The 26,609-nt window shown below is 42.7% G+C and overlaps 1 protein-coding gene and 1 pseudogene across 1 annotated transcript; both read left to right on the plus strand.

The window, feature by feature from the left end:
• The window catches only part of LOC127051264 (swi5-dependent recombination DNA repair protein 1 homolog), a 365,584-nt pseudogene that overhangs the window by 327,563 nt on the left and 11,412 nt on the right, over nt 1–26,609 (plus strand).
• CALM1 (calmodulin 1) lies at nt 743–13,278 on the plus strand. Its single transcript, XM_050953361.1, has 6 exons — nt 743–918; nt 4,985–5,015; nt 6,488–6,631; nt 10,151–10,257; nt 11,741–11,876; nt 12,149–13,278. Exons 1-6 carry the CDS (start codon nt 916–918, stop codon nt 12,175–12,177), a joined length of 450 nt encoding a protein of 149 aa, XP_050809318.1. The 5' UTR covers nt 743–915; the 3' UTR covers nt 12,178–13,278.

Here is a 26,609-nt window from a genome sequence, read left to right on the forward strand (position 1 = left end):
ATATACCACTTTATGCTATTTCAAAGGTGACACAATTTTGCAGCTCTTTCCCTACCTGCCACACTTTGACTCAGTAGAGCACAGGTGAATAGATGGAAATGGCTAAAATCTAGGCTTTGGCAAGTGTGTGCTCCCTGCCCCTCCTCCTCTCCACTAAACTATTGCAGTGGAGACTGGTGAGATTGGAAACAGGGATTAATAAAACAGCAGAGCGCTAATTTACAGTATGGCACAAAGAAAGGGTTGAATGGCTGTCATATGAGCCCCTATGAGCATCAAATAGGGACTTCACAGTCTTCTCAGGATTGTGAAAACACTTTCACCTTCCTGACCATTCATTCTTTGCTGCTACCTGTATAATATGTCAAGTATGTGGCTCTTACCGCTGCTTCCATTGTGGAGCTTCTGATTGAGGGTTTGGGTAGCAAGGCACCTGCCATCCCCCAGGGTCCTCAGATGCCCGGTGCCCATCCTGGTGAAAGCTAATTCTATATCTGAGTTAAATCAGGGCAATCCATCCCTAACCACTGGTAAGTGTGTGCTGCACCCCTGGCAGGCAGCGTGCACTGCTGTCCCTGCACGGCGCCTGCTGGGGAGAGGGAAAGCCTGCCCCGCTTGCCAGCCTGGCTGGCAGAGGGGAGTGAGCCGGACGGGGAGGGGCTGAGGATGGGGGCAGGGCTCCCTGCTGCAGTCACTCTCACACAGGCAGAGGCTGGGAGGAGAGAGAGACGCTGCTCCGGCGGAGGGATACAGCCCTACATATATAGCAGGGAGGTGCAAGCTCACACCTACAGCATTTGTTAGGGGGGAGCCGCTCGGAGGAGGTAGCAGCCGCTGCAGCTCCTGCTCCTTTGCTTGAGCAGCCCGTGTAGCAGCACCAGCAGCAACCTAACCCAACCCAACCACCCCCACGCAATGGTAGGTAGCCGGCGTGCACCGACTGGTGGGGCTGACTTTGGAGCTGGCCTGGCCGGGAGGCTCGGACGCATCTGGATTTGCCATCGCAGTGGAGATGGCTGGCTTGAGACGAGCTGCTGCTGAGCTGCCTTGCCGTTGGGAGGGACTGGGGAAACCGCGTGGCGTTTGGTTTGGAGCCCGTCTTCCTCTGCTTGCCCACCCGCGGTGGGGAATCGGGTGGGAGTTAAGCTGGCTCAGCGGCTGCAGCCCCTGTTCCTCCTCCCGGGCCCTACCAACGGGGTGAGTGAGCGGCGGGGGCTGCCGATCTTCTCCCTCCCACCCCGCCCATGTGAGGCGAGACTGGGCAACTGGGCAGCCGGGCAGAAGCCCGCACACCCGCCTCCCCGCCCCTGCTGTTTCCCTGCGCCGCATGGCTGCTGTCCCTTGCATCGCGCAGCGATGGGACCTGCTGCCACTGGCTCTCCGCGCCCGGGCTGCTCGCTGGGGTGGGAGGGCTCCTCTCCCGCGGCGCGGCGGTGAGCTGGGGGCTGGCTAGGAAGCTGTCGCTCTCGTGGCTGCTGGCAGTGCCCGCTCCCGCCCCTTGCCAAGGGCTGTGGCCGGTCCCGCTGGGCGGGCTGGCTGGGATGCTGCCCCTGAGCCCGGAGCGGGCAGTGACTCTGCGCTGCGGTCCGGAGGGAGAGGAATGGCTGAGCCGCCACTAGGGCAGGAGGTGCGGGGCGCCCTGTGCCGCCGGGTACAGCGGCTGCTCTAGGGCTCTGCCCAGTGCCCATGGATGGGAAGGGGTGGGGGACAGCAGGAGCTAGCGGGGCTTGGCCCCCCCCCATCCCTCCATGGCTGGGGTGGGCGATGGCACCCCCGAGGCTCCCTGCTCCTCTCCCCGTTCGGGCTGGGAGTAGGGTTCCCGCGGGGGGCACTAGGGATGAAGATAACAATCCCAATTTCAGCACCAGCTGCACTGCGCAAGGTGGCTGGGGTAGGGGAGGCCAGGACTCTGCGGCTGCTGCGCTCTTACCCCCCAATCCTTAAACGCAGTAACGCCAAAATCCTTCGCAGGCTGCATTACATCATGTCTCCTCCTCTTCCTCGCCAGCCCCAAGAGGGTGAGACGGGGCCGCAGTGTGCGCCGTTTCCATTAGAAACTTTCCAGTTTCTGCCTGGGGTTAGTGGGAGGAGAGCAGCAGCTACAACACTGGAGCCTTTATCTTTCCGGAAGGGGTCTGGCTTCCTCACTGGAGACAGGACTCTGGATGCGCATGGGACCGGGTGGCTCCTGAGGAGTAGCTGCTTGGCTCCCTCAATGAACTGGGAAGGGGGAACTGGGAGCTGAAGAGGATGGACAGGCGTCTGGAGCTGGCAGAGAGATTCCGCAGCTGAATCACGCTCCTAACCAAAGGACAAAGAGGGGATATTGGACAATAGCGAGAGCAGCAGCTGCTTCTGCTTCAGGGCCGGCTCTAGCCATTTCGCTGCCCCAAGCACGGCGGCACGCCGCGGGGGGCGCTCTGCCGCTGGCCGGTCCTGCGGCCCCGGTGGACCTCCCGCAGGCGGCTGCGGGAGGTCCACTGGAGCCGCCTGCCGCCCTCCCGGCAACCGGCAGAGCGCTCCCCGCGGTGTGCCGCCCCAAGCACGGGCTTGGCTCGCTGGGGCCTGGAGCCGACCCTGTTCTGCTTGGGGAGGGGGGAGCACTGCAGCAGTTGGTGGCTGCTGATCGCTTGGCTTGATGTGCAGAGGTGCCTGTTGCGCTCTAGGAGAAGAGGTGCTCGCCTTACTTGGGTTTTCTTTAACAGACCTGGATTTCTAACATCTGCGCTGTCCATGTTCACTTTAAAAGTGCATCACTTGTGCATAGACTAGGCTGTGGGGTCTGTCTCTGTTCAGTCTGCGCTGGACTGCAACTCTGTACTCTTAATGACACTGGGTTGAGAGATTCTCCCCTCCCTTCAGCTTTGGCTTCCCATAGGAGCTGTGAAAGCTGGGGTGCAGATTGCCAAATGTGATTGCTGGCCATGCTGGGTGTTCCCCACCACACCCCCTTCATTTCTCCCTTCCTGTTGGGGGAAGGCTGAGGTCACTGGAACAGGATTTTATGACTTGGCTGGGTTGAGTGATTTTTCTGGTGTTAGGTACCTTTGCCCTGGTAGCTAGGGTGATCAGACAGTGTTTGTGCCTGTTGCTTAGGAGGGTGAACTGGATGCTGTGCAAGGTCAGCTTTTAAAAGTAAACATAAATGCTGCTTGAAGACCAGAATATTGTCAGTTTCAAATTGGAGGGGCTTCAAACTGGTGCTGTGGATCTGAGTTTCTCTCTATTGAGGTGTGGCTCTATTTCCTGTTCTGCAGAGCATAGCATGACATATCAGAGCAATGACTTTTTCCGTTTCACTTAAAAGAGAATCTCTTTAGTGAGAGTAATACAGAGTGGGCCCTGGCCCACAAACCCTTTACAGTTTTGTTTTAATATTCTTAAACACACACACAAACTACAGCTTAGTCCGTATGAGGCTCCAATTAAATAATTCAGTAGAAATAATTTCTTCAATCACTATCCTTTTATAAAATATCCCTAAAAGTAGTCTGTCTACAGATGGAAGTGCTTTCGGGTGTGTGTGCATATGTTTAATACACGCAACAACCTTTCAACCCGATCGTCCAGAGACCAACAAAGCATGTAACAAATATACAGCTCATTTCACACTAGCATTTGATACAATTTCTTCATAGAAATAGCTACTTTACTGTAGCTAACTGCTCCTGACTTAAAATTATTGCTGTTTTCCCAGGAGAGATTAGGAACATCTTGGTATCCTTCCCAACTGATCAGTTAAATGTTATAGTTTTATTTCTGAATTTGGTGTAAAAATGATTTTATTAAAATAATAGAGTTAAAAGCACAGGGTGCTAGGAAACCAAATATGATTGATCTGGTACCACACCATCCTCTAAAAATACTGAAACCAATTAAGTGGAGTTTTTCCTTTCCCCTAAAGGAAGATAATACAAGTCTACACAGAACATAAGAACGGCCATACTGCTTCAGACCAAAGGTCCATCTAGCCCAGTATCCTGTCTTCCAGCAATGGCCAATGCCAGGTGGGAATGAGCAGAACAGGTAATCACCATGTGATCCATCCCCGGTCGCTCATTCCCAGCTTCTGACAAACAGAGGCTAGGGACACCATCCCTGTCCATCCTGGCTTATAGCCATTGATGGACCCATTCTCCATGAATTTATCTATTCCTTTTTGAAACCTGTTATACATTGTTCTCTGAACCTATGGGCTGGAGAAAGCTTCAAAGTGTGTTTTGTTTTTGTTTTGTTTTTTTTGAACCCCCCGCCCACACACACTCCTCTCCCCCCAAAAAAGTGAAGGATAAAATGTCTTGTGTTAAAGGAATGTGTTTGGTTCCATTGTGGGCCCAACAAAACGCAAATGCAGTTACCTGCTGATTTCAGATGTATTGGTGGTCTCACAACACGGTATTTAATTATTGTAAATGGCATGAACCTAACAAATTGTAGCTTAATGAAGACCTTTTCATTGCATGGTGACATTGCTACCTAATGGAGCTGTTACTTTAGCTAAATGGCATAACAAATGAGATGCTGACAGAAAAGCATGTAATTCTAAGAACATGGCGGAAGTCCAGATCTTGCAATCATGGTACTATTCTATCACAAGCTAAAAAACTGTGCTAGATCAGTATTGTGATGGATTATCTCCAGGAAACATTTTGGTCATGTTGAATCACTAGGGGATATCTGCTTTGTGCCTTAAACTTGGCTGTATTGAATTTCTCCATAAACTTGATCTGGTTATGGAATTCTTAACTAGTCCTAGAATGTGTAGTGTCTCTTTGCAGCATTAGCTATTCCACTGAGTCTTAGATGTTGCTGCACCCTATTGGTGGGTGAAATCATTCTTCTGTGTATTGAGTACTCTTGGATTTCTGGGGTTGAAAGGTGCTGTATAAATGTAAACTTCCTTACAAAGTTTGTATTGCATCTCATGGCTTGACAGAGCTATAGAAAAACAGTTTTCTAAAATAACTTTCTACTCTTCATGTAGGCTGATCAGCTGACTGAAGAACAGATTGCTGGTAAGTATCCCAATTAAGAAAATTGGTGAGCCAAAGGAAACTAGTGAGCCTAAAGAAAAGGGAGAATTGGTGAGCCAAAGGAGAGCCAACATCTCCTTTGAATATTGGAAAATATCTCTAAAACACTGCTGGATATTCTCTCCTGAGCTTGAATATCAGTCAATGAAGATTGCCTATATTGCTTGTTAAGTCTCTAAAAGTTCTGGCACATAATTGCTCTTCCCTCTTGAGAAATTTTGTGTTTTAAAGAAGCTGAAGGAATGCTTCTTTGGATAATTAAGGCCCAGCACCTAGGTCTGGTGTGACTTTTAAAAACAAATCATATAGAAATATTTAAAATCCAGTTAATTCAAAACAGAGCTAAATAATCACTTCCAAAGTTTGGAGTCCAAACATTGCAACAGTAGACTCTTTCCTGAGATTGAAAGTGAAACTGAACCATGTGCCCCCCACTTTACTTGCCACCATTTGCTTTCACAAGCCAAATCTTTAAAACTTTGTATTCTCTCTTGTGTTGGCAACATATGTAAGGAAACACTTTTTTTTTTCCTCTTAAATCATCTCTAATCTAACACTGCCTTTCTAAATTAGAGGAAATGGTTAAGAGGGTAAAGCATTCGGTCTAAACCAGGGGTTTGCAACCTTTCAGAAGTGGCGTGCTGAGTCTTCATTTATTCACTCTGATTTAAGGTTTTGCTTGCCAGTAATACATTTTAACCTTTTTAGAAGGTTTCTTTCTATAAGTCTGTAATATATAACTAAACTATTGTTGTATGTAAAGTAAATAAGGTTTTTAAAATGTTTAAGAAGCTTCATTTAAAATTAAATTAAAATGCAGAGCCCCCGCCCCCCCGATCAGTGGCCAGGACCCAGGCAGTGTGAGTGCCACTGAAAATCAGCTCGCGTGCTACCTTTGGCACACGTGCCATAGGTTGCCTATCCCTGGTCTAAACTTTTGGGAGCCTATCTAATTTATTGGTTGCTCACTATTATGTTAGTAATTCAAAAATAACTGATGAATGAAAAGGTTCTCTGTCAGGGATGTCTGGCTAATTCCCTTGTTTCTCTAATCTTTGCTCAGAGTATTGTCCACAAACTTTGAAACACTGGGTTCTTCATTACTCACTCCCCCCACAAATAAGTGCTGTTGATGAGAAATGAACTTGACCCAAATGGGTAACTCGTAAACAAGGTAGCATGTGCTTATCCAAAACTCTCACAGCCTGATGTAACGTACAGGCTAGGGAGTGTGGTTAGAGGGCAGTGGCTTGCACATGTGATACTTTTAGACTTTTTTTAATACATTTTTCAGAAAATACAACACTAGTCTTCTAGTACAGAGTGCAGACAAAGTGCATTTTTAAAACCTATGGCATGGACTTTGGGATCAATCTTCTGTCACTAAAAGTATTATTTTGGTACTGTTTGGTAGTGGTCATAGTATTTAATAATGGGGCTGTTTCTGTCTTCAGAGTTCAAGGAAGCTTTCTCTCTGTTTGACAAAGATGGTGATGGCACCATCACAACAAAAGAGCTTGGGACTGTCATGAGGTCATTGGGTCAAAACCCAACAGAAGCAGAATTACAGGATATGATCAACGAGGTAGATGCCGATGGTAAGTGTGGGGAAGATGCAGTTGGCAGTGTTTTATTCATGGTGAGTGTGCACACCCAACAAGCTTGGATTTCAGCTGGGTAATACAGCCTCTCAAGTCCCGCTCTTTCCTTTGATAGTAATCCATTAAAATTTGGTCAAAAGCAGTGTAGGGTTTGGATTTTTTAACTGTTCTCTACATAAAGCAACCATTTGATTTCATATTAAACTTAATTTGAACATAGTTGTTACCATTAACTATACCAGTAGATATATAAATATGGGATAGTCAGAGTCAAAATATAATACTGATAAGGGCTTCTGCATCTGTGTCCTGCCCACGGCTTCTATCCAGGGTTCAGTTTCCTTCCGCATTTCTTGGTGTTTTTTTTTTCTCACCTCCTGAATTGCTGCAAACTACAGTTAGCTAGAGTACCAAGTAGCTTTCCCATATCTGTTCAGCTACCCATCCCATACTCGTCTCAGTGGTTAACCTAATCTTAATTTATTTTATATATTTTAATCCATTGTATTGGCCATGTAGTAAAAACTGACTTTTTTCTTTCTTCTCTTAAACTGGGTTAGGAATTAAAAATAAAGCCTGGAGATAGGAAGTTATCTCACGAAAGGGGGGGAGCCTTCTTTTAGAGATTGACTTGGGTAAATGGATGCCAGAAAGGGTAACACCAGAACTGTGTTCAAAGCTTGCTTCAGATTCATGGATATGCAAAGGGAAAGTGCTTCATACTGGCTCTGTCATGGGAGGAAAATTTTAACTACAATGGTATTAACAGTATATTAGCAAATTCTTAGTGCCTCTGATAAGAGTATAAAGTGTATTGAAAGAGGAAGTGACTATTTGACCTTTGTGAAGAGACTCAAAATCAAAACCAAAACTACTTGTGAAGTGCAGGATACAATTACTTGCAAATTGCTTAGTGCGCAAGTGTTCAGGAACCGCCTTCCATTTTTGGTTGCTGAGGCAATACTATTGGAGTGTAATTATTAGTGACTTGTCTGATTCTTCTACTAAGTGTCATGAAATCTAGCCTGAAAATTGAATGAGTCTGAATCTCAGGGCTCCAATATAGTGAGCATATGCTATGCTTTTTATTTGTGCTATTATTTGTAGTAGGATGATGTGCTATAACCCCCTACATTGGACACTTCTTTAAAGTAAATTCCAAGCTTTTATCTCTCTTTGGGGTGGCAATCAAATTAATTGATAGATTGTGCCAACCATTAAGAATCTTCCAAGAATTGAAAATAGGTAACTTTTTCTTCTGTGACTTAAAAGTAAGCTTCAAAATCAATATAGCTGTGTACACACTATTGGCCCTCTAAAGGAATTACTGAACACTAAAAAAACTAGATTGGAAACTGTTAAAACAGCAACAAGGCTAATAAAACATGAGTGCAAACCTTGATCTAATAGATGTGCCACAGTAGGATGGCTTGACACAAGACTCTGGGTACCAACATTGGGGCAGACTGAGGAAATGGGGCACAAACCCCAAATTGGTTGTGAGTTCTATATGTAGATTTCACCAACCCGTTATCAAGTGTAAACTTCTCAGGCATTAGAACAGCCTTAACATGTAGTCACAGATAGTCGCCTTGAGTACTTCGATCTATCTGGCCACCCAGGTAAGCTTACCTTTGTGATAGATGGTTCTTTACACCAAAGATCACAGCAATATTCAGGTTACTCCCATTCCCAGATGACCAGTCATTTACCTCAGGTCAGTTGCACCTTAGATCTCACACCAAAGACAGTGCTTGTAGCAAATCCTATAATAAACTATCCTAAAGACTTATTAATAAGGAAATTAGTTGTTTACAAAGTTAAGGCATGCATGCACACTCAAATGAGTTCCAATTTTGTTTCAAAAAATAAAAAGCTGTAATAAGCAAGCTCCATACGTCCTTGAGAGCTAACCCAGGCTAAACCCTGGGGATCTTTTGCTTATGCTTAGTAATCCTTGTCCCTCAGAGTCCAAACAACATAGAGATACAGTTCCACCTTGTTAGGGATTTTTATTCCCTTTCCTCTTGTGCTTTGAGCTGCAAACTTCTCTGATGGAAAAAATTCTCCCTGCAGCTCCTCATGATCAACAAAAGTTGTGCAAGTGAGCAGTCAACAAAGTCGCTTGTCCTCTTCTACAGTAGTTCATCTGGTGTCAAATATATCAATGGTCCTTGCTTGTCGGGCATGATAAACACTTTCACATTTCACAGTAGTTAATGTTTCTCTCCTGTCTGGTGACTTGTTCAGTTAGATGCTCACGATGCAAATGCTCAAATATTGCCTTATAATATGGGATACAGATGTTTTAAGAGAGATTAGACTTCATTGAATGCTTTTAAATTGCTGCATGCATTAGAAACATTTGCTTTTTGTTTAACTCTAATGCCTATTTTCATAATACTGACACACGTGAACCAGACTGATCTCATCTAGCCATTTGTCAATATTCCAATGAGGCATGGGGACTTTGCATGAGTTGGCACCTGTTTTGCCAGCATCATAAGGCATGTCTCTGGTCACATTAAGGCACTTTTAACAGTAAATGGACATGGTCAAAATATAGCCCCAAAAACAAGATGTAGCCTCTACTGGACTTCAGATAGGCTGTTTGCTCTTTACTACACACCTTCTCAATTGCCTTTAATTGATAGCATTCCCTAGTATTCTGAGGTGTTAGGGATTTCCTGTCAATGGGAAAAGATATCGTAATACAGGAAAAGATGGGGTGGGGTGATGACTCTGCAGTAGCAGAGGAATACTTATTAGGCCATGTAGGTCTGGATTTTTGAGAGGTGCTGAAAAATTGCAGCTTACCCAGATGCTCTTCACTTCTCAAAATCAGGTCTCTAAGGTCCACAGTTTCCAGCAGATTGATTGTAAGCTTGCTTCTAACTATAAGTAAGCAAATATTATAATACTTTAATTGTGTGATCACGTTGTTTAAAGTCTTTGTATTGATTGCTGCTAAACATCCACTCTAGAATCTTTTTTTCCTTCTGGAGATCCAGCTGAAATCTACCCCAGCAGATTAGGATTTTAGCTCAATTGTCACTCTTATTCACCTCTTGGTCTTCAAAGTGAATATAAATGCATACGCTATCTGCAACTCAAAGTATCAGACTAAGTCTCACTAACACAATCCTCATCTAACATGGCACAGTAGGAGCAGACTCTTAATTACCTAGGATGGTGACTGATGAATTCTGGGGTGTAGGTCTGGAGAGGAAGTAGCAGTCCATTCAATAGTCCTTATTACAGCCATATTTTTAGTGGTTGCTTGAGCATTCTAGAGCAAAAAATGCTATATTAACAATTTAGGGGAAGAGACTGACTTAAGGGTGACAACTTACAAAATTCTTGGAAGCCTCTATGGTTTTAGTATAAAAGTGGAAGGTAGCTTTTAAATACTTGATCAGTCATATGAGACTTGTCCCTTCCTAACTCTAAAGCTAGCTTTGGTATCAAGGAAATGATGGGACTCCTAAAGTACAGATCAATTTCTGTGTTTTTAAGGCAATGGTACTATCGATTTCCCTGAGTTTTTGACCATGATGGCCAGAAAAATGAAGGACACTGACAGCGAGGAAGAAATCCGTGAGGCATTCCGAGTCTTTGACAAGGTACTGCTAGAATCCAAAGCTACAGACAGACTTTTTGAACAGTTTTTAATGATGAGCATCTTTCTCCCAGAATTGCCCTGCGCTTGCCTGGAAGGTGGGTATAAGCCCTTCTACCAGCAGCAGGAGGAAAACTTATTTTTGATATTATAGAGTAGGCTTGCTGAAACTGCTCCCCCAGGATGAAGGGTGGGGGGGTGTCAGACTCTTTTTGCCAGAATCCCTGGTAGGCCTTCTCTCAGGAAATTGGAGTGATTAGACTTGTTCCTGTTTCAGTATCAAAGGTGTCTCCACTTCCCCCAGCCTCATGACATAAGCAAAGTACCTGAACACAGGTGCAGAGGGCTTTGCACACCTGTATGAAGACTTTTCATAAAGTTGAGATCACCTGTTCAACTTGTAATATGTATGAGGAGGTGAAGCTTAATAGCCTATGTGTTCAGGTTGTTGGGTTTGAAGCTGATTATGGAAAGCTTGTTATCAGAAGCAGAACCTCTCCATTTTTCTCAAAGGAAAGACATGAGCACAAGAACATCCTCTTCCTTCTACTTGACAGTTTTTCCCCCCTTTGATTGTGTAAGATAACTATTTTAACATCTTACACATGTCCTCACATCACTAGACTTAACAGCACAGCCTTAAAGTGACCATAGCTATTAAACTAGGTTATTACCCAAACCTAGATCTAGAACAGTTTTTCTCCACTAGCGCAAGTAACGGGGACACTGGAGAAGGCTGGCTTCAAGTCCACTTCTGCCATTCTAAGTTCTGTACTGTGGCTTGTGGGTAGAGTTGGGATCATTTCTCAACGTGCTTTGTGTACTCTAGATCTTACTGCCCACGAAGCCTCTCTAGGCAAACCAGCAGTTGGTTGAGGATGTGATGCTGCAAGAGGTCAACTTGCTGCTCTTAACTTAATTCCTTCTGTTGGCAGGAGGAATTAAGTTATTGAACACACTGGGCTGACATACTGAAATTAAAGAAACCCAAATTGAAAGATAAATTACCATTCTGTTCTCCAGGGTACTGGAGACTTTCAGAAAGTGTCTGGAAATATTCAGAAATTCTAAGAACCACAACTCCAAACTAGTAATATGATTCAAATGTAGATGTGTGCTTACCTGGGTGAAAGAGTCAAAGACGTGTATTGAGGCATACAAAGACCTAATCAGGTAAGGCTACTTACCTGGTCCAAATAAGTATAGCAGACTTCACTTTTGTTCTGGAACATGCAGTCCTCATGTAATGCCTCCATCCTCTGTGCTTTAGAAGGCATGGCTATTACATTCTCTGTGGTTGGATAAGATGTACAGTGCACCAGGCCTCCAGGCTGGGTACTAGGTCACTGATGCCTCAGGCACCTGGGAGAATAATTTCAAAGCCAATTACTGGAGACCTTAGTTTAATATAGAACAATCTCAGCTAGGCTTATGTTCCAGGCTTCTAAATTGTCATTTTCAACCCTATGCAACTATCTTCCTCACAGGATGGCAATGGTTATATCAGTGCAGCAGAACTACGTCATGTTATGACAAACTTAGGAGAAAAGCTAACAGATGAAGAAGTAGATGAAATGATCAGAGAAGCAGATATTGATGGAGATGGACAAGTGAACTATGAAGGTAGAAAAAGATGCTCTTGTTCTCTTTGTGAAATCACTTATAAACTTAAGTAAAGCTTGCTGGGTGTTATATAAACTTGGTAATTTTGGAGTTTGAATTACTCTAACAATTCACTAAACTGTCTATATTATTGAGTGAAAACACTTGATCAGAGCACTCTGTTTAGATTTTTAGATACACTGAAGGTTTATGCCAAGTGCAGTTAAGAGACTTCCTTGTGAAGTTAAAATTACTTTGAAGATACAAAGTCATGGTGGTTTTTTTATTTTCAGAATTCGTACAGATGATGACTGCAAAATGAGGACCTCCTTTCACCTTTTTCCCCCCTCTAGAAGAATCAAATTGAATCTTTTACTTACCTCTTGCAAAAAATGTTCATTTATTCATTCTGTTTCTGTATAGCAAAACTGAATGTCAAAGTACCTTCTGTCCACAAACTGCATGTAATGGTTGGTGGTCCTGTCCCCAAAAGATCAAGTTAAACATCAGTTTTACAATATAAGTAACTGTACTACCTTTTAAAAATAAAAAAAAAAAAAAAAAAGGAAGCACTTAGTGAATTCCTCAAAAGTTCCATTTGCTAATAACTATTACACTGTTTGGGCTGGCCAGTTTTTCATGCATGCAGCTTGACAATTGAGCACAGTCAAACATTTGTATTTAATTTAAAAAAAAAAAACCTAAAAAATTCAGTTTTGTCCAATTGTGGATTCTAATTCAATTTGTAGTGTAAATTGTCATAGCTGGTTTACTTCAAAATTAGTTAATACCTCAGGATGGTATGCAGCAGAAATGGTCAAAGGATGCAAAATTTAGAGGAAGATGCCCTAAAGGTTGAATGGTTCTCCTGTATGTAGCATTGTGCTCCACAAAAGATGATCTTAACTATGGGTGGCATGTCTGTTATAATACTGGTTTAACGTTGTCTGCATTGCACTATAGTGAAACGGGTGTCAGGCTGTTACCGTTCACAAAATTTTTAAAAGAAACCTTCACCAAGGGAGCATCTTTGGACTCTCTCCTATTTTTAAAACCTTCTGTACCATGACTTGGAGCTGGCAGAGTAGCCTGTGGACTTCAGCACAACTATCAACATCGCTGTTCAAGCTATTACAGTTTGTCCATTCCAAGTTGTAAATGCTAGTTTTTTTTTTTTCCAATAAAAGACCATTAACTTAAAGGTGGTGGTAAATGCTTTGTAAAGCTGACTTGTATATAAATTTGAGATACTAAACCAAAAAAGCAGTAGGAAGGAAATGGTTTTTATGAATGACTTGCTGCTAAATTATAATACACATGTATGCAATAACTTATCCCATATCTCTTCTTCAAGATGGCAAGGACTGACCTTTTGTAACCCAAGACCTTTGCTATAAATAAATGAACTTGTGCTTGCCTTTCATATCATGACAATGTTAATTTAGTTGGTGTCAAACTAGTGTAATGCTGACTCTACGACTATCAGTGTAGTCACAACGCTTTTTTTCACTAAAATGGAGTGCTGTCAGCCTAAGTGCTAGCAATAGGAATGACATGCAGCTGTCATCTTATATATAACTTATTGAAATCTGTTTGAAAGCTTGGACAGCTTCATGGAGTCTAGGCTGTATGACACTCAATTCCAAAACAAAACTGGGTGGATAGGGAGGAATTCAAGACTTAAGCTCCACAGAGGGGAAAGGGCAAAAGAAAACTTGAGTGCACTCCAGTAAGCAAAGTGGGGCCAAAGGAACTAGTACGATCTTTTTTTGGAAGCTGGAACTGCTGACTTCTCAGATATTGCCACATCAATTTCACATGTCAAAAACAAGTTGGCACTACCCCTGCTCTGCATGCAGCAACAGTTCTTAGTCATTTCAGTTCTGCAAAGTGCCGTTCTCTATTCCTCAACTCTGTTGTGCACAACTGTAGAGCAGCAATATCTGCACAGTACCAAGCTTTTTGTCTGAGCTCAAAGAATGCTTTTAATATGACTATCTCCACTTTGGATGACTTTCGTGTTAAGGGGGGATATGGAGGCCTTGGATCCTTAATTGTAACTTTGTGTTTTCTCACGTACAGAGCTGGACTCGTAAATGTTAACTACAAATTCAAGGCATAGTAGGGTGGCAAAGCCATTCCTGGGAGAGACATGGGTTAGTATGTCAGTGTAGCTTTAGTTTTCCCCTATATTGAGTTAATACAGCCTGTCCAGAAATGTAGAACCAGGTGGCTGTTTCAGAGTACCAATCACTTACAATGTGTAAAGCCCCTGTGGGCTGAGAACTTGTGTAGTATCTCCCAACCACTAACTTGGAGTGGTTGGGGTACTTTATGAAAGAATGCATCTCTTCTGCTCTACTGTTACTCACATTAGGTGAGTTAACTTAAATGCTTGCTAGTAAAGAGACTTTAGCTCTGAGTAGTATTTAACTTGATTAGAAACAAGTTTGGCAATGCTGACATGTCCTGTATCTTGTTTGAGTGCAGCAGCATGTGTACACTGCAGCTGGGCATAAGCCTCCAACCATGGGTAGACAGACTTGTGCTAGCTGGAGCCCTGCTAGCACACTAAAAATAGAAGTGTGCATATTGCAGCTTAGGCAGTAACTTGGGCTGTCAAGGTCAGCTGACCCCTGCTAGGTCTGAGCTCAGGTGCTAGCCTGAATCTTTGCTGGAGCTGCAACACTTATGCTTATTTTTAGTATGCTAGCTTGAGCCTGGTTAGTGCAAATGTGTCTGCCTGGGCTGGGAGTGACAGGCTTCAATGCCACATCAACTTGGAATAAATTTTCTACAGCAAGCTGGATTTTAGCATTGCTGTCCTATATGGTAGGAAACTTTGGAGAAACACATCTCACCTGTTCTCTTTTCAAAGCTGGCATAAAGTGAGGTGGCCAAACTTACTGCCTGATTATTATTTTTTTTTTGTATAAATAGTCCATCATTAAACCATCTCTAATTGTTGCTTTAACTATGAAAGGCTGTGGAGAAAAAACAGAGGCCCTTTTGATGGTCATTAGTCACAGGATCCATTTGCTTTGTTGTTCCTTACAGTACTTCCTGCCAAGTGTTGCATTTTTACACCATTTATGCAGCCTTACTGGATCACACCTAAGGTCCATCTAGCCCAGTATCCTGTCTTCCAACAGTGACCAATGCCAGATGTTATTCCCTCTGAAGCAGAACAGATAATCAAGTGATCCACCCCATATCACCTATTCCCAGCTTCTGGCAAACAGAGAGTAGGGACACCAATCCTGTCCATCCTGGGTAATAGCCATTGATGGACCTATTCTCCATGAACTTACCTATTCCTTTTTGAACCCTATTACAGTCTTGGCCTTCACAAGATTATCAGGCAAGGAGTTCCACAGGTTGATAGTGCATTGTGTGAAGAAATACTTTTGTTTTAAACCTGCTGCCTATTAATTTTATTTGGTGACCCTTCCTTCTTGTGTTATCAGAAGGAGTAAATAACACTTCCTTATTCCTAGCGACTCCAGTTGCTAGGAAAAGGCAGGTGTTAGAAATGGGAGATTCGATCATTAGAAACGTAGATAGCTGGGTTTGTGAGGACCGGGAGAATCGTATGGTGATTCGCCTGCCTGGTGTGAAGGTTGCGGATCTCTCTAGGCATCTAGACAGACTTATGTATAGTGCTGGGGAGGAGCTAGTGGTTGTGGTACATGTAGGTATCAATGACAGGGAAGGGTAGGAGAGATGTCCTGGAAGCCAAATTTAGGCTTCTAGGGAAGAGACAAATCCAGGACCGCTATGGTGGCATTCTCAGAAATGCTCCCAGTTCCACGCACAGGGTCAGGTAGGCAGGCAGAGCTTCAGAGTCTCGATGCGTGGATGAGACAATGGTGTAGAGAGGAGGAGTTTAAATTCGTTAGGAACTGGGGAAACTTTTGGGATAGGGGGAGCCTATACAGAAGAGATAGGCTCCACTTAAACCAAAGTGGAACCAGACTACTGGCAGTAAACATTAAAAGGATTGTAGAGCAGTTTTTAAACTAGGAGATGGGGGGAAAGCCGACTGCTGCAGAGGAGCATGTGGATCGGACACAGACTTCTCTTCGGGGAGCGTCTAATGATAGAGAATCTCCAGGTTATAGTCAGGAGCAGAGGATGGAAGAGGATAATGTAAGGGCCAGATCAGATGATAAACAGTCACATAAAAAAGAATCTGGCACATCAGAAACAGGCAGACAAATAAACAAGGACAAGTTTTTATAGTGCTTGTACACAAAGGCTAGAAGTCTAAATAATAAGATGGGTGAACTAGAGTGCCTTGTGATAAAGGAGGTTATCGATATTTTAGGCTTCACAGAAACCTGATGGACTGAGAGCAATCAATGGAACACAATCATTCCGGGGTACAAAATATATCGGAAGGACAGAACTGGTCATGCAGGGGGAGGAGTGGCACTATATGTGAAAGAAAATGTAGATTCAAATGAAGTAAAAATCTTAAGTGAATCTATATGTTCCATAGAATCTCTATGGATAGAAATTTCATGCTCTAATGAAAATATGACATTAAGGATCTATTATCGACCACCTGACCAGGACAGTAATAGTGATGATGAAATGCTAAGGGAAATTAGAGAGGCTATCAAAATTAAGAACCCAATAATAGTGGGGGATTTCAATTATCCCCATATTGACTGGGAACATTTCACTTCAGGACAAAATGAAGAGATAACATTTCTCGATACTTTAAATGACTGCTTCATGGAGCAGCTGGTACGGGAACCCACAAGGGGAGAGGCAACTCTAGATTTAATCCTGAGTGGAGCACAGGAGCTGGTCCAAGAGGTAACTATAGCAGGATTGCTTGGAAATAGTGACCATAATACAATAGCATTCAACATCCCTGTGGTGGGAAGAACATCTCAACACTGTGGAATTTAATTTCAAAAGGGGGAACTATGCAAAAATGAGGGGGCTAGTTAAACAGAAGTTAAAAGGTACAGTGACTAAAGTGAAATCCCTGCAAGCTGCATGGGCCCTTTTTAAAGACACCATAATAGAGGCCTAACTTCAATGTATAGCCCAAATTAAGAAACACAGTAAAAGAACTAAAAAAGAGCCACCATGGCTTAACAACCATGTAAAAGAAACAGTGAGAGATAAAAAGACTTCCTTTAAAAAGTGGAAGTCAAATCCTAGTGAGGCAAATAGAAAGGAGCATAAACACTGCCAAATTAAATGCAAGAGTACAATAAGAAAAGCCAAAGAGGAGTTTGAAGAACGGCTAGCCAAAAACTCCAAAGGTGGTAATAAAATGTTTTTTAAGTACATCAGAAGCAGGAAGCCTGCTAAACAACCAGTGGGGCCCCTTGATGATCGAGATACGAAAGGAGCGCTTAAAGATGATAAAGTCATTGTGGAGAAACTAAATGGATTCTTTGCTTCAGTCTTCACGGCTGAGGATGTTAGAGAGATTCCCAAACCTGAGCCCGCTTTTGTAGGTGACAAATCTGAGGAACTGTCACAGATCGAAGTGTCACTAGAGGAGGTTTTGGAATTAATTGATAAACTCAACATTAACAAGTCACCGGGACCAGATAGCATTCACCCAAGAGTTCTGAAAGAACTCAAATGTGAAGTTGTGGAACTATTAACTAAGATTTTTAACCTGTCCTTTAAATCGTCTTCAGTACCCAATGACTGGAAGTTAGCTAATATAACGCCAATATTTATAAAGGGCTCTAGAGGTGATCCCGGCAATTGCAGACCGATAAGTCTAACATCAGTATCGGGCAAATTAGTCGAAACAATAGTTAAGAATAAAATTGTCAGACACATAGAAAAACATAAACTGTTGAGCAATAGTCAACATGGTTTCTGTAAAGGGAAATCGTGTCTTACTAATCTATTAGAGTTCTTTGAAGGGGTCAACAAACGTGGACAAGGGGGATCCAGTGGACATAGTATACTTAGATTTCCAGAAAGCCTTTGACAAGGTCCCTCACCAAAGGCTCTTATGTAAATTAAGCTGTCATGGGATAAAAGGGAAGGTCCTTTCATGGATTGAGAACTGGTTAAAAGAGAGGGAACAAAGGGTAGGAATTAATGGTAAATTCTCAGAATGGAGAGGGGTAACTAGTGGTGTTCCCCAAGGGTCAGTCCTAGGACCAATCCTATTCAATTTATTCATAAATGATCTGGAGAAAGGGGTAAACAGTGAGTTGGCAAAGTTTGCAGATGATACTAAGCTGCTCAAGATAGTTAAGACCAAAGCAGACTGTGAAGAACTTCAAAAAGATCTCACAGAACTAAGTGATTGGGCAACAAAATGGCAAATGAAATTTAATGTGGATAAATGTAAAGTAATGCACACTGGAAAAAATAACCCCAACTATACATACAATATGACGGGGGCTAATTTAGCTACAACTAATCAGGAAAAAGATCTTGGAGTCATCGTGGATAGTTCTCTGAAGATGTCCACGCAGTGTGCAGAGACGGTCAAAAAAGCAAACAGGATGTTAGGAATCATTAAAAAGGGGATAGAGAATAAGACTGAGAACATATTATTGCCCTTATATCAATCCATGGTATGCCCACATCTCAAATACTGTGTACAGATGTGGTCTCCTCATCTCAAAAAAGATATACTGGCACTAGAAAAGGTTCAGAAAAGGGCAATTAAAATGATTAGGGGTTTGGAGAGGGTCCCATATGAGGAAAGATTAAAGAGGCTAGGCCTCTTCAGCTTGGAAAAGAGGAGACTAAGAGGGGGATATGATAGAGGTATATAAAATCATGAATGATGTAGAGAAAGTGGATAAGGAAAAGTTATTTACTTATTCCCATAATACAAGAACTAGGGGCCAGCAAATGAAATTAATAGGCAGCAGGTTTAAAACAAATACAAGGAAGTTCTTCACGCAGCGCACAGTCAACTCATGGAACTCCTTACCTGAGGAGGTTGTGAATGTAGGACTATAACAGCGTTTAAAAGAGAACTGGATACATTCATGGTGATTAAGTCCATAAATGGCTATTAGCCAGGCTGGGTAAGGAGTGGTGTCCCTAGCCTCTGTTTGTCAGAGGATGGAGATGGATGGCAGGAGAGAGATCACTTGATCATTGCCTGTTAGGTTCTCTCCCTCTGGGGCACCTGACATTGGCCACTGTCGGTAGAGAGATACTGGGCTAGATGGACCTTGGGTCTGACCCGGTACGGCCGTTCTTATGTTCTTATTTACTTTCTCCACATCAGTCATGATTTTATGGACCTTTATTATATCTCCCCTTAGTCATCTCTTTTCCAAGCTGAAAAGTCCCAGTCTCATTAATCTCTCCTCATATGGAAGCTGTTCCATACCCCTAACCATTTTTTGTTGCCCTGCTTCTGTACCTCTTCCAATTCCAAAATATCTTTTTTGAGATGGGGTGACCAGATCTGTGCCCCATCAAGATATGGGCATACCTTGGATTCATATAGAGGTAATGATATTTTCTGTCTTATCTATCTCTTTCCTAATGATTCCCAACATTCTGTTAGCTATGTGTTAAGGCTGTGGGTACTTAATCTTTTTAAATTGGGAAGTTGGACATTTAACTCCAAATATTTATTTCTTAAATAGTTTTAAGCATAACTCAAAATGTACAAGATGCTGAGCCTAATATTTAACTTTTATGAGCCAAAATAAATTTTTAATGCTACGGTTGAGCCAAACCTGCTTTAAAAAAAATCCTGTAAAATTAGATTTTGCTATGCAATTAAAATCTACAAAATTAAAACAGAGTCCCCACTAAGGAGTCACATGCCTCTGCTTATGGTTTTAAAAATAGTGAGCAAAGTCCAAACTGTTATTTAGGGTCCGACAATGTAATAGGCCACAAATTAGGCCTCTGGCAGTAAGAAAACAAAATTGTTGTCTAGGTAACAAAACTATCTACACAGGGATTTAAGTTGTCTTAACACCACCTGGATTTTTCACACCCTTGAGGAATGGAGTTAAATGGACCTAATTTTCTAGTGTAGACCAGGCCTACAAAAGAAAATTCTTCTCAATACATAAAGCCATTTTTTGCCCCTGCAAGTCTGAGTGGTTTAAGATAAATACAGGAAAATTTGTATTTAAGATTAAGCAAGAAGCAGAAGGAGGTGTTGGACCTGGAATGAGCTGATCTCCAGAACAGCCAGAAGGAGGCGTCCCAGCAGTGAGTGGACCACCTTATAACTTTTAGCCCAGTGGTTAGAACACTTGCCTGGTTGTGGGAGAATCTGGGTTCAATTGCTCCCCACCCCAGGGGGAGAGAGAATTTGAACAGGTGTCTCCCATCTCTCAGGAGACTGCTATAATTTCTGAACTATTGGATAGTCTGATGTGGGATTGCCTCAGTGTCTCCTGTTAAAGCTATTCCACTTTGCATAAGTAAAGAGTTATTGGAGCTGGGTACGGACCTTGGGGCTTTCAATTTTCTAGGCAGGTGCAGTTACTCACTCTTTTACTTGCCTAATGACAAGTATGTATTGACATTTGAATAACTTCAACTGGAGACATTGAGGTAGGTCCCCTGTTAGATTAGCCCATAAGTCAGTGGTTAGAGTGCCCTCTTGAAAGGGGTGGGGAGATCCCTCTTCAAATCTTTTCTCACCCGCAGGCTGAGGTGGGAATTGAACCTGGTTCTCCCACATCCCAGATAAGCACTCTAACCACTGGGCAAAAAGAAGGTGGACATCACAGTCCTGTGTGGAGTGAGGTAGGTGAGGCATTTTCCATAATAAATGACTTAGGTGCCAAGGCCACCTGACTCCAAGACAGATGTCCCTGGGTGTGGAACAATAATAGAGAAAGGCATCTCCCTGCAGTCTGGACTTAAGGTGCAGAACTTCCTAAGGGGTGTGTGGTTTAGGACCCACCACTCTCATCAATATCTCCCATTAGCTAGTTTAGGCAGATCCCCGTGTAGCACACTGGCTTTTGTGAATTGCTTTCTTAGGCACTATCTCATCTTATGCATTGTACAGGGAGACAAGGCACTTAACAGGCTTTGTTGAGCACAAAGTTATTCCAGGAATTTTCTAATACCCAAGCCCCTTTGGGGACTGATTCTTCAAGGAGAACTGCGTAAGTTTTCACCTAGTGAAGTCATTGGATCTATATATACGTACTGGAAGTAGGAGTATTAGATAGATTGCCTAGGGAAGTTGTGGAATCTCCATCTCTGGAGATATTTAAGAGTAGGTTAGATAAATGTCTATTAGGGATGGTCTAGACAGTATTTGGTCCCGCCATGAGGGCAGGGGACTGGACTCGATGACCTCTCGAGGTCCCTTCCAGTCCTAGAGTCTATGAGTCTATGAGTCTACTGGGGGTGCAGTAGCACCCCTTGTTTTGAAGTAATTTCTATCATTTACAGGGTTTACAGTTTGGTTCAATGGCTTTCCGCACACCCACTATAAACATTGTTCCAGCACCTATCTATATGTAGCCCCAAGGATCAGTCCACACAGTAATTCTTACAGGTTCAGGGAATAAGTTCTGTTTGTGGAATCTTTATTGCTGGGAATATGTAGAGATCAAGAAAATGAACATAGGTGATTTTCAGATTCCAGGTGGAGCTTGCAGGGCAGACAGTTAGGAAAACCATAGTTGTTTTTGTAAATTGAGCAAAGTTGACCCAGAAGTCATTGGGAAATAATAAACAGGGAACCTTTTAAAACACTTCTAGATTTTTACTTTTCAGAGTGGAGGTACACGTCTAAATTTTTTAGCTTCAACATTCTATAAAGTTCAAAGGGGAAAAGAGTCAATTAATAGTAACAAGTAATAAAGACAGTATTCAGGAAGAGCAAAAACACTTGCTTAAAGGGGTGAAGAATATGGTCACAAACAGCTTTTAAACCTCTCTCAGGGTCCTTTGGACTGGATGAAGATGGATGGTGCTGCATCATAATGGCAGAAAAGAGTTTTAAAACATCTCTCCCAGCATCTCTTGGTGTAGACAGGGCCAGATAACACACAATGGATAGACAGGGATAGCAGAGAGGATTTTAGTCCCTTTCTCCTAGCATCCTGTGGGGTAGGTGTGGTTTCCTGATGCTGGCTGTGGTTAGCAACAGCTGCTGCTGCCTTGGTCTTGCTATTCTGTTATGCTTTTTTCATATAAACAGTTCAGCAATGTAGCTGGGAAATCTTTTATACATCTCTAGAAAGTCACTTCATCCCACTTTAATGTGAATTGCCTCATAAACCAGCATTTGCTGAGCTACTAAAGGAGTTACTGACTGCACAACTTTTCCAGGCAATAAGGTAGATATTCTGAAAATCCTTGGTTCAGGATATCACGAAGTTTTTGGATTTCACTTTTGAAATGAATAAAAAAAATTTCCCCACAGAACTCTTTCCTATACAAGTTTTGTAGTTGCCATAACACTTAATTAGAAAAATACACCCAGCAGCCGTTTAAAAAACAAACATTCAAAAAGGAACATATTAACTCAATTCAGCTAGCCACAAAAATGCTGCTTTTGATACCCCATCCTTCCATACTTAATTGTTTTACAGAGACTTATGCAGTACATACTAACTCATTAAAGAATTGTTACATTTGTATAGTGAATGTGTATGGGGAAGGAGGAGAGAGATTTCAGCACGAGACTGTCTCATTTCTTAAGCATTTTGTTGTAAACAAAGCTACAGATTTTGAATGGGAGCTTGCTGGGGAGTGACTTTCTCTAGCAGCAGTGCTGTCATTCAGTTTGTCACATTTTCATTAAAATATACCCTTCTCCCACCCAGCTTTATATACATATATACATGTACGTACACACAGACACATTTATGAAAACTGTCTTAGCTGTCAGCCTGCTGCAGGCTAAAACTTGTCAAACAGGTGCTCTATCCTTGCTGAGCTTTTCTTTCTGGTAGATGGCAAACACAGCAGTGATTTCAGATGGGTTTGTATTGAACTACTGCCAGGTTTTGTTGTTGCTGTGTGTATGTGAGTGCAGCATAGTATAATAAAATATAAATCTCCCCAAGCATTCAGACTTTAACTTAGATAGGTTTCTTTTAATAACTGTATTTGTTTAATAGATTTAAGTACATCAGAAATGCCTACACACAAACTCCAGGTGTCTTTATGATTAATTAAACTCATAATCACACGGTGATAGCCATCCAGCAGCATAAGAATAGTTGTATTGAAAGAAAATAACTTTTGTTGATTTACTGACGGAGTTAATTTATCTCTTCCATTGCCAAGTAAGATGTTTTACAGAAGCATAGTTAACATGTGAAAATAAGCTATTATGCATAATATTTTCCAAACAAATGAGTTTCTAGTGAAAGACTCTGCCTTTTTGCCCCCAATTTAGGGCATCATCTTTTGATTTACTGTACACACATATATAAAAAGCATACATTAAAAGAACATCATTAAGATTGAAAAGTGAAGCTTTAAAGTTAGGAAATGCCAGAATTAAGGTTGCCTGTGCAACCTTAATTTGGCCCCCTTGGCATTGTGATGAGTCATCTCTGAGTTACCTGTGAGCCTAAACCTGACGATTCATCCCTGAGTCAGAGAGTGTGATGAGTCAGCAGAAGCAATTTCCTTCAGGTCTATTGACAGGCCCCATGCCATTCAACCAGAGTTCAGCCAATCCAGAGACAAGGACCCACCCCGGTGATCCCAAGGCAGGTATATAGGCTCGTGGGGGAAGTACTCTCTCTTATCTGCTCAGTATCACTAGCTGGCTGGGAGTACTCCCATTATCAGTAGTTTCAACAGAGTGACCATGCTCCTTTTCCACCCCTTGCTTCTTCTCCAGCTCTAGCCACCCTTGCTCCTGTGCCTGTTTTCATGCGAGCCAACACCTGTTCCAGCCTGCATCTGCTCCTGTCTCAGCTGGTTGTCCAGCAATTCTGACATGTATGTAGGTTACTCTTTAATTACATGATCACATTTCCCTCATGTGGCATCATAATAACACCACATGGGACACCAGCAAGGTTGGAACCTTTACATTCAGCACACAGACCTCTTCTACCTGAGCTAATGGCGTAACTGATAGCAGCAGTAGTAGCATCACTGGGGGAGATGGGACAGTTTGCCAGTGTGTTTCTTTGTTATTTGCTGACAGCAGAGAATACTGAGATTTGGAAATCTGGAGTTCCATTCCAGGCTCTGGAGGTGAATGTGCTCTAGCTGGCACAAACTCTTTTGACCATTCCCCTAAAGTGTGACTCTCTTCTACTCTGTCCCCTACAATCTGCCCTTGTTCTGTCTCTTCCTCACACGGGCTCCTCATCCCAGCACCAGTCTCCATACCTCAGGCTTTCCATCCCACTTTCTGCCTCATTGCCCAGTAAGTCCTAATCTTACCCTTTTGGACTCCCCATCACAGTCCCAGTTTCCCAATCCCAGTCCCAGTCTCATTGCCCTCCCAGTTCCCCAACCCCCAACATCTCCTTATCCAATCTGTCTCTCACTCTGACCCAGACCTCCAGTTTCCACACCCCCTACATAACTTGTACCCATTGGCTCTCGGTCCCAACCTATCTCCATATGCTCATCATCCAATCACAATGTCCCTGGCTCTCTGGCTTCTTGTTCCAGTCTCTTTGCCTAACCAGTCCTGGTTCTTCCCCTGCACACTGGCTCCTTCAGATCTGTTTCCTCTTCCCCCTCATCACCTTCTCCCTGTTCTATGTATTCTCAGTCCCAGTCTCCTTTCCCAGCCGGTCTCAGTCTTCTGTCCTTTCCCTGGGTTTCTCATGTGATCTCAGTCTTCCTTGCCATTGATTGGCTCTCTTTTCCTCCTGCCTTGTGGTCATCCCTGGCTCCCAGTCCGAGTCCATTGCATAGCAAATCACAGTCTTCTCCCCTCCCTTTACCCCACCACTCCCTGTTCTAGTCTTCTGCCTCTGGCTTCCAGCCTCAATTCTAGTTTTCTTGACCAGCAAGTTTCTGCTTCTTCCCAGGCTCCTTGTTCCGATCTATTACCCCCTCCCATCCTTCTGCCTACATATCTGGCTCTTGTCCCCTCTGCATTCAGATCAGGCAACTTCCTTCCCCAGAATTGCCTGAGCTTAGCAGGGGGATCACTGAGAGCACAGGAGAGTCTCCCTGGTCTCACTTCCAGTGCATGGACATGGATCAGCCTGCAGAAGCCCAAGGTTCATTTGCAGGGAAAGTCCTGCCTATCTCAGGGCTAGAGTATGCCCAGGGCAGGTGGACTCTTCAGGGAAGTTAGATTCCTTAATTAGAGTAGCTAAGAATTCACTATTAAACATGTGTTAACTATGATTTCCCAAAGGCTTATAATTTGGTCCTATTTGGGCAGTTTTTCATGGGGGGGCAAAAGGCACATCCTCAACACAAAGGCCTCCCTCTGCCAAATTTCAAGTCCCTGCTCCAAAGAATGGGGACACCAGAGCTTCTCAAAGAAAAGATCACCAAAATTGTTAACATGGGCAACACAATTTATTTGTCCTTATTCTCAGAAAAAGCTGAACTGTTTTGGCTGAAATTTTCCAAAATATTTAAGCCTGAGACAGACTCCCAGCATGGAAAATTTCAGCCCAAACAATTATACCTGGCAAAGTTATAAGCAACTGAGAGGAGGGTTTTATAATGGGAAGTGTTGGCAACCTTAAAAATAGGCGGTGCTACCCACCTCTCCTATAATCACTACAACGCTCATCACCATAATATTGAAGTACTATGGAAGAGACAAATGAAAATTACCATTTCCCTGAAAGGAAAGAGGAATAGCAATATAGTATTTCAAAAATAATGCTAACATTTTTGTTGGCTAGAGAATGTTAAAAATACCTTATTCTTGTTGTAGTTACTTATTTTTCAGTGTTACTGACCAGTCTAGTGATAATTAGAACAAATCTACATTTATGGAAGACTGCCTCTTCCTACATATGAAATAGTGCTTTTATCTCACTATTTGCTGCTATTTATGTCAGTGTAGAAATTGCATGATAAAGTCCTGCTCTACTCGAGGTCAATAAGAGGATTACAATTAAATTTCTTGAGAGCCAGATCAGTCTTTCTCTCTTTCTCTTTCTCTCTCTATATATAACCACAGCCACATATTATAGACGTTCACCAACTACTAAAATGCAACCACTTCAATGTTGGAATGTGGTAGCTTTTTAAGGGCCCACTCTTGCCGTCACGTTGTTCCCATTGAAGACAGATGAATTAAGGGTAGCAGGCTGGAGCCCTGATGTCATACATCACTGCTACATAACAGTTTGGAACAAGATGGGGGCAGCCATGTACAGTTATACAGTTGAATCTGCAGAGACATACAAGTAGGTAGAGTGTTAGTTACCTAAACCGGATTTTAGTCAGGACACAAGTGCTAACAACACTACTTTGGCAAAATGTGCCATTGAATTTGTAATGAATGGTCAGAAAGTCAGTTTTACATCTCAGTTGAGAGGCAGCATGTCCAATAATACCGTCCTGGGAACTATTTTAGTTTTGGCTCAATCTTTATTCCCTTGTGTTCCCACCCATTAAATCTTCCCTATCTCATAAAATAGAGTAGTTATCAGTGGTTCACAGTTAAGCTGGAAGGGTATATCAAAGGGATCAGTTCTGGTTCTGGTTCTGTTCAATATCTTCATCAATAATTTAGATAATGGCATAGAGAATACACTTATAAAGTTTGAGGATGATACCAAGATCGGAAGGGTTGCAAGCACTTTGGAGAATAGGTTTAAAATGATCTGGACAAACTGGAAAAATGGTCTGAAGTAAATA

This window comes from Gopherus flavomarginatus, chromosome 5, assembly GCF_025201925.1.
Source record: "Gopherus flavomarginatus isolate rGopFla2 chromosome 5, rGopFla2.mat.asm, whole genome shotgun sequence".
Taxonomy (NCBI): domain Eukaryota; kingdom Metazoa; phylum Chordata; order Testudines; family Testudinidae; genus Gopherus; species Gopherus flavomarginatus.

Coding starts and splice junctions, on each gene's coding strand:
- CALM1 (XM_050953361.1), top strand. Junction 5,016..6,487: donor GACTGAAGAACAGATTGCTG/GTAAGTATCCCA, acceptor TTCTGTCTTCAG/AGTTCAAGGAAGCTTTCTCT. Junction 6,632..10,150: donor CAACGAGGTAGATGCCGATG/GTAAGTGTGGGG, acceptor TGTGTTTTTAAG/GCAATGGTACTATCGATTTC.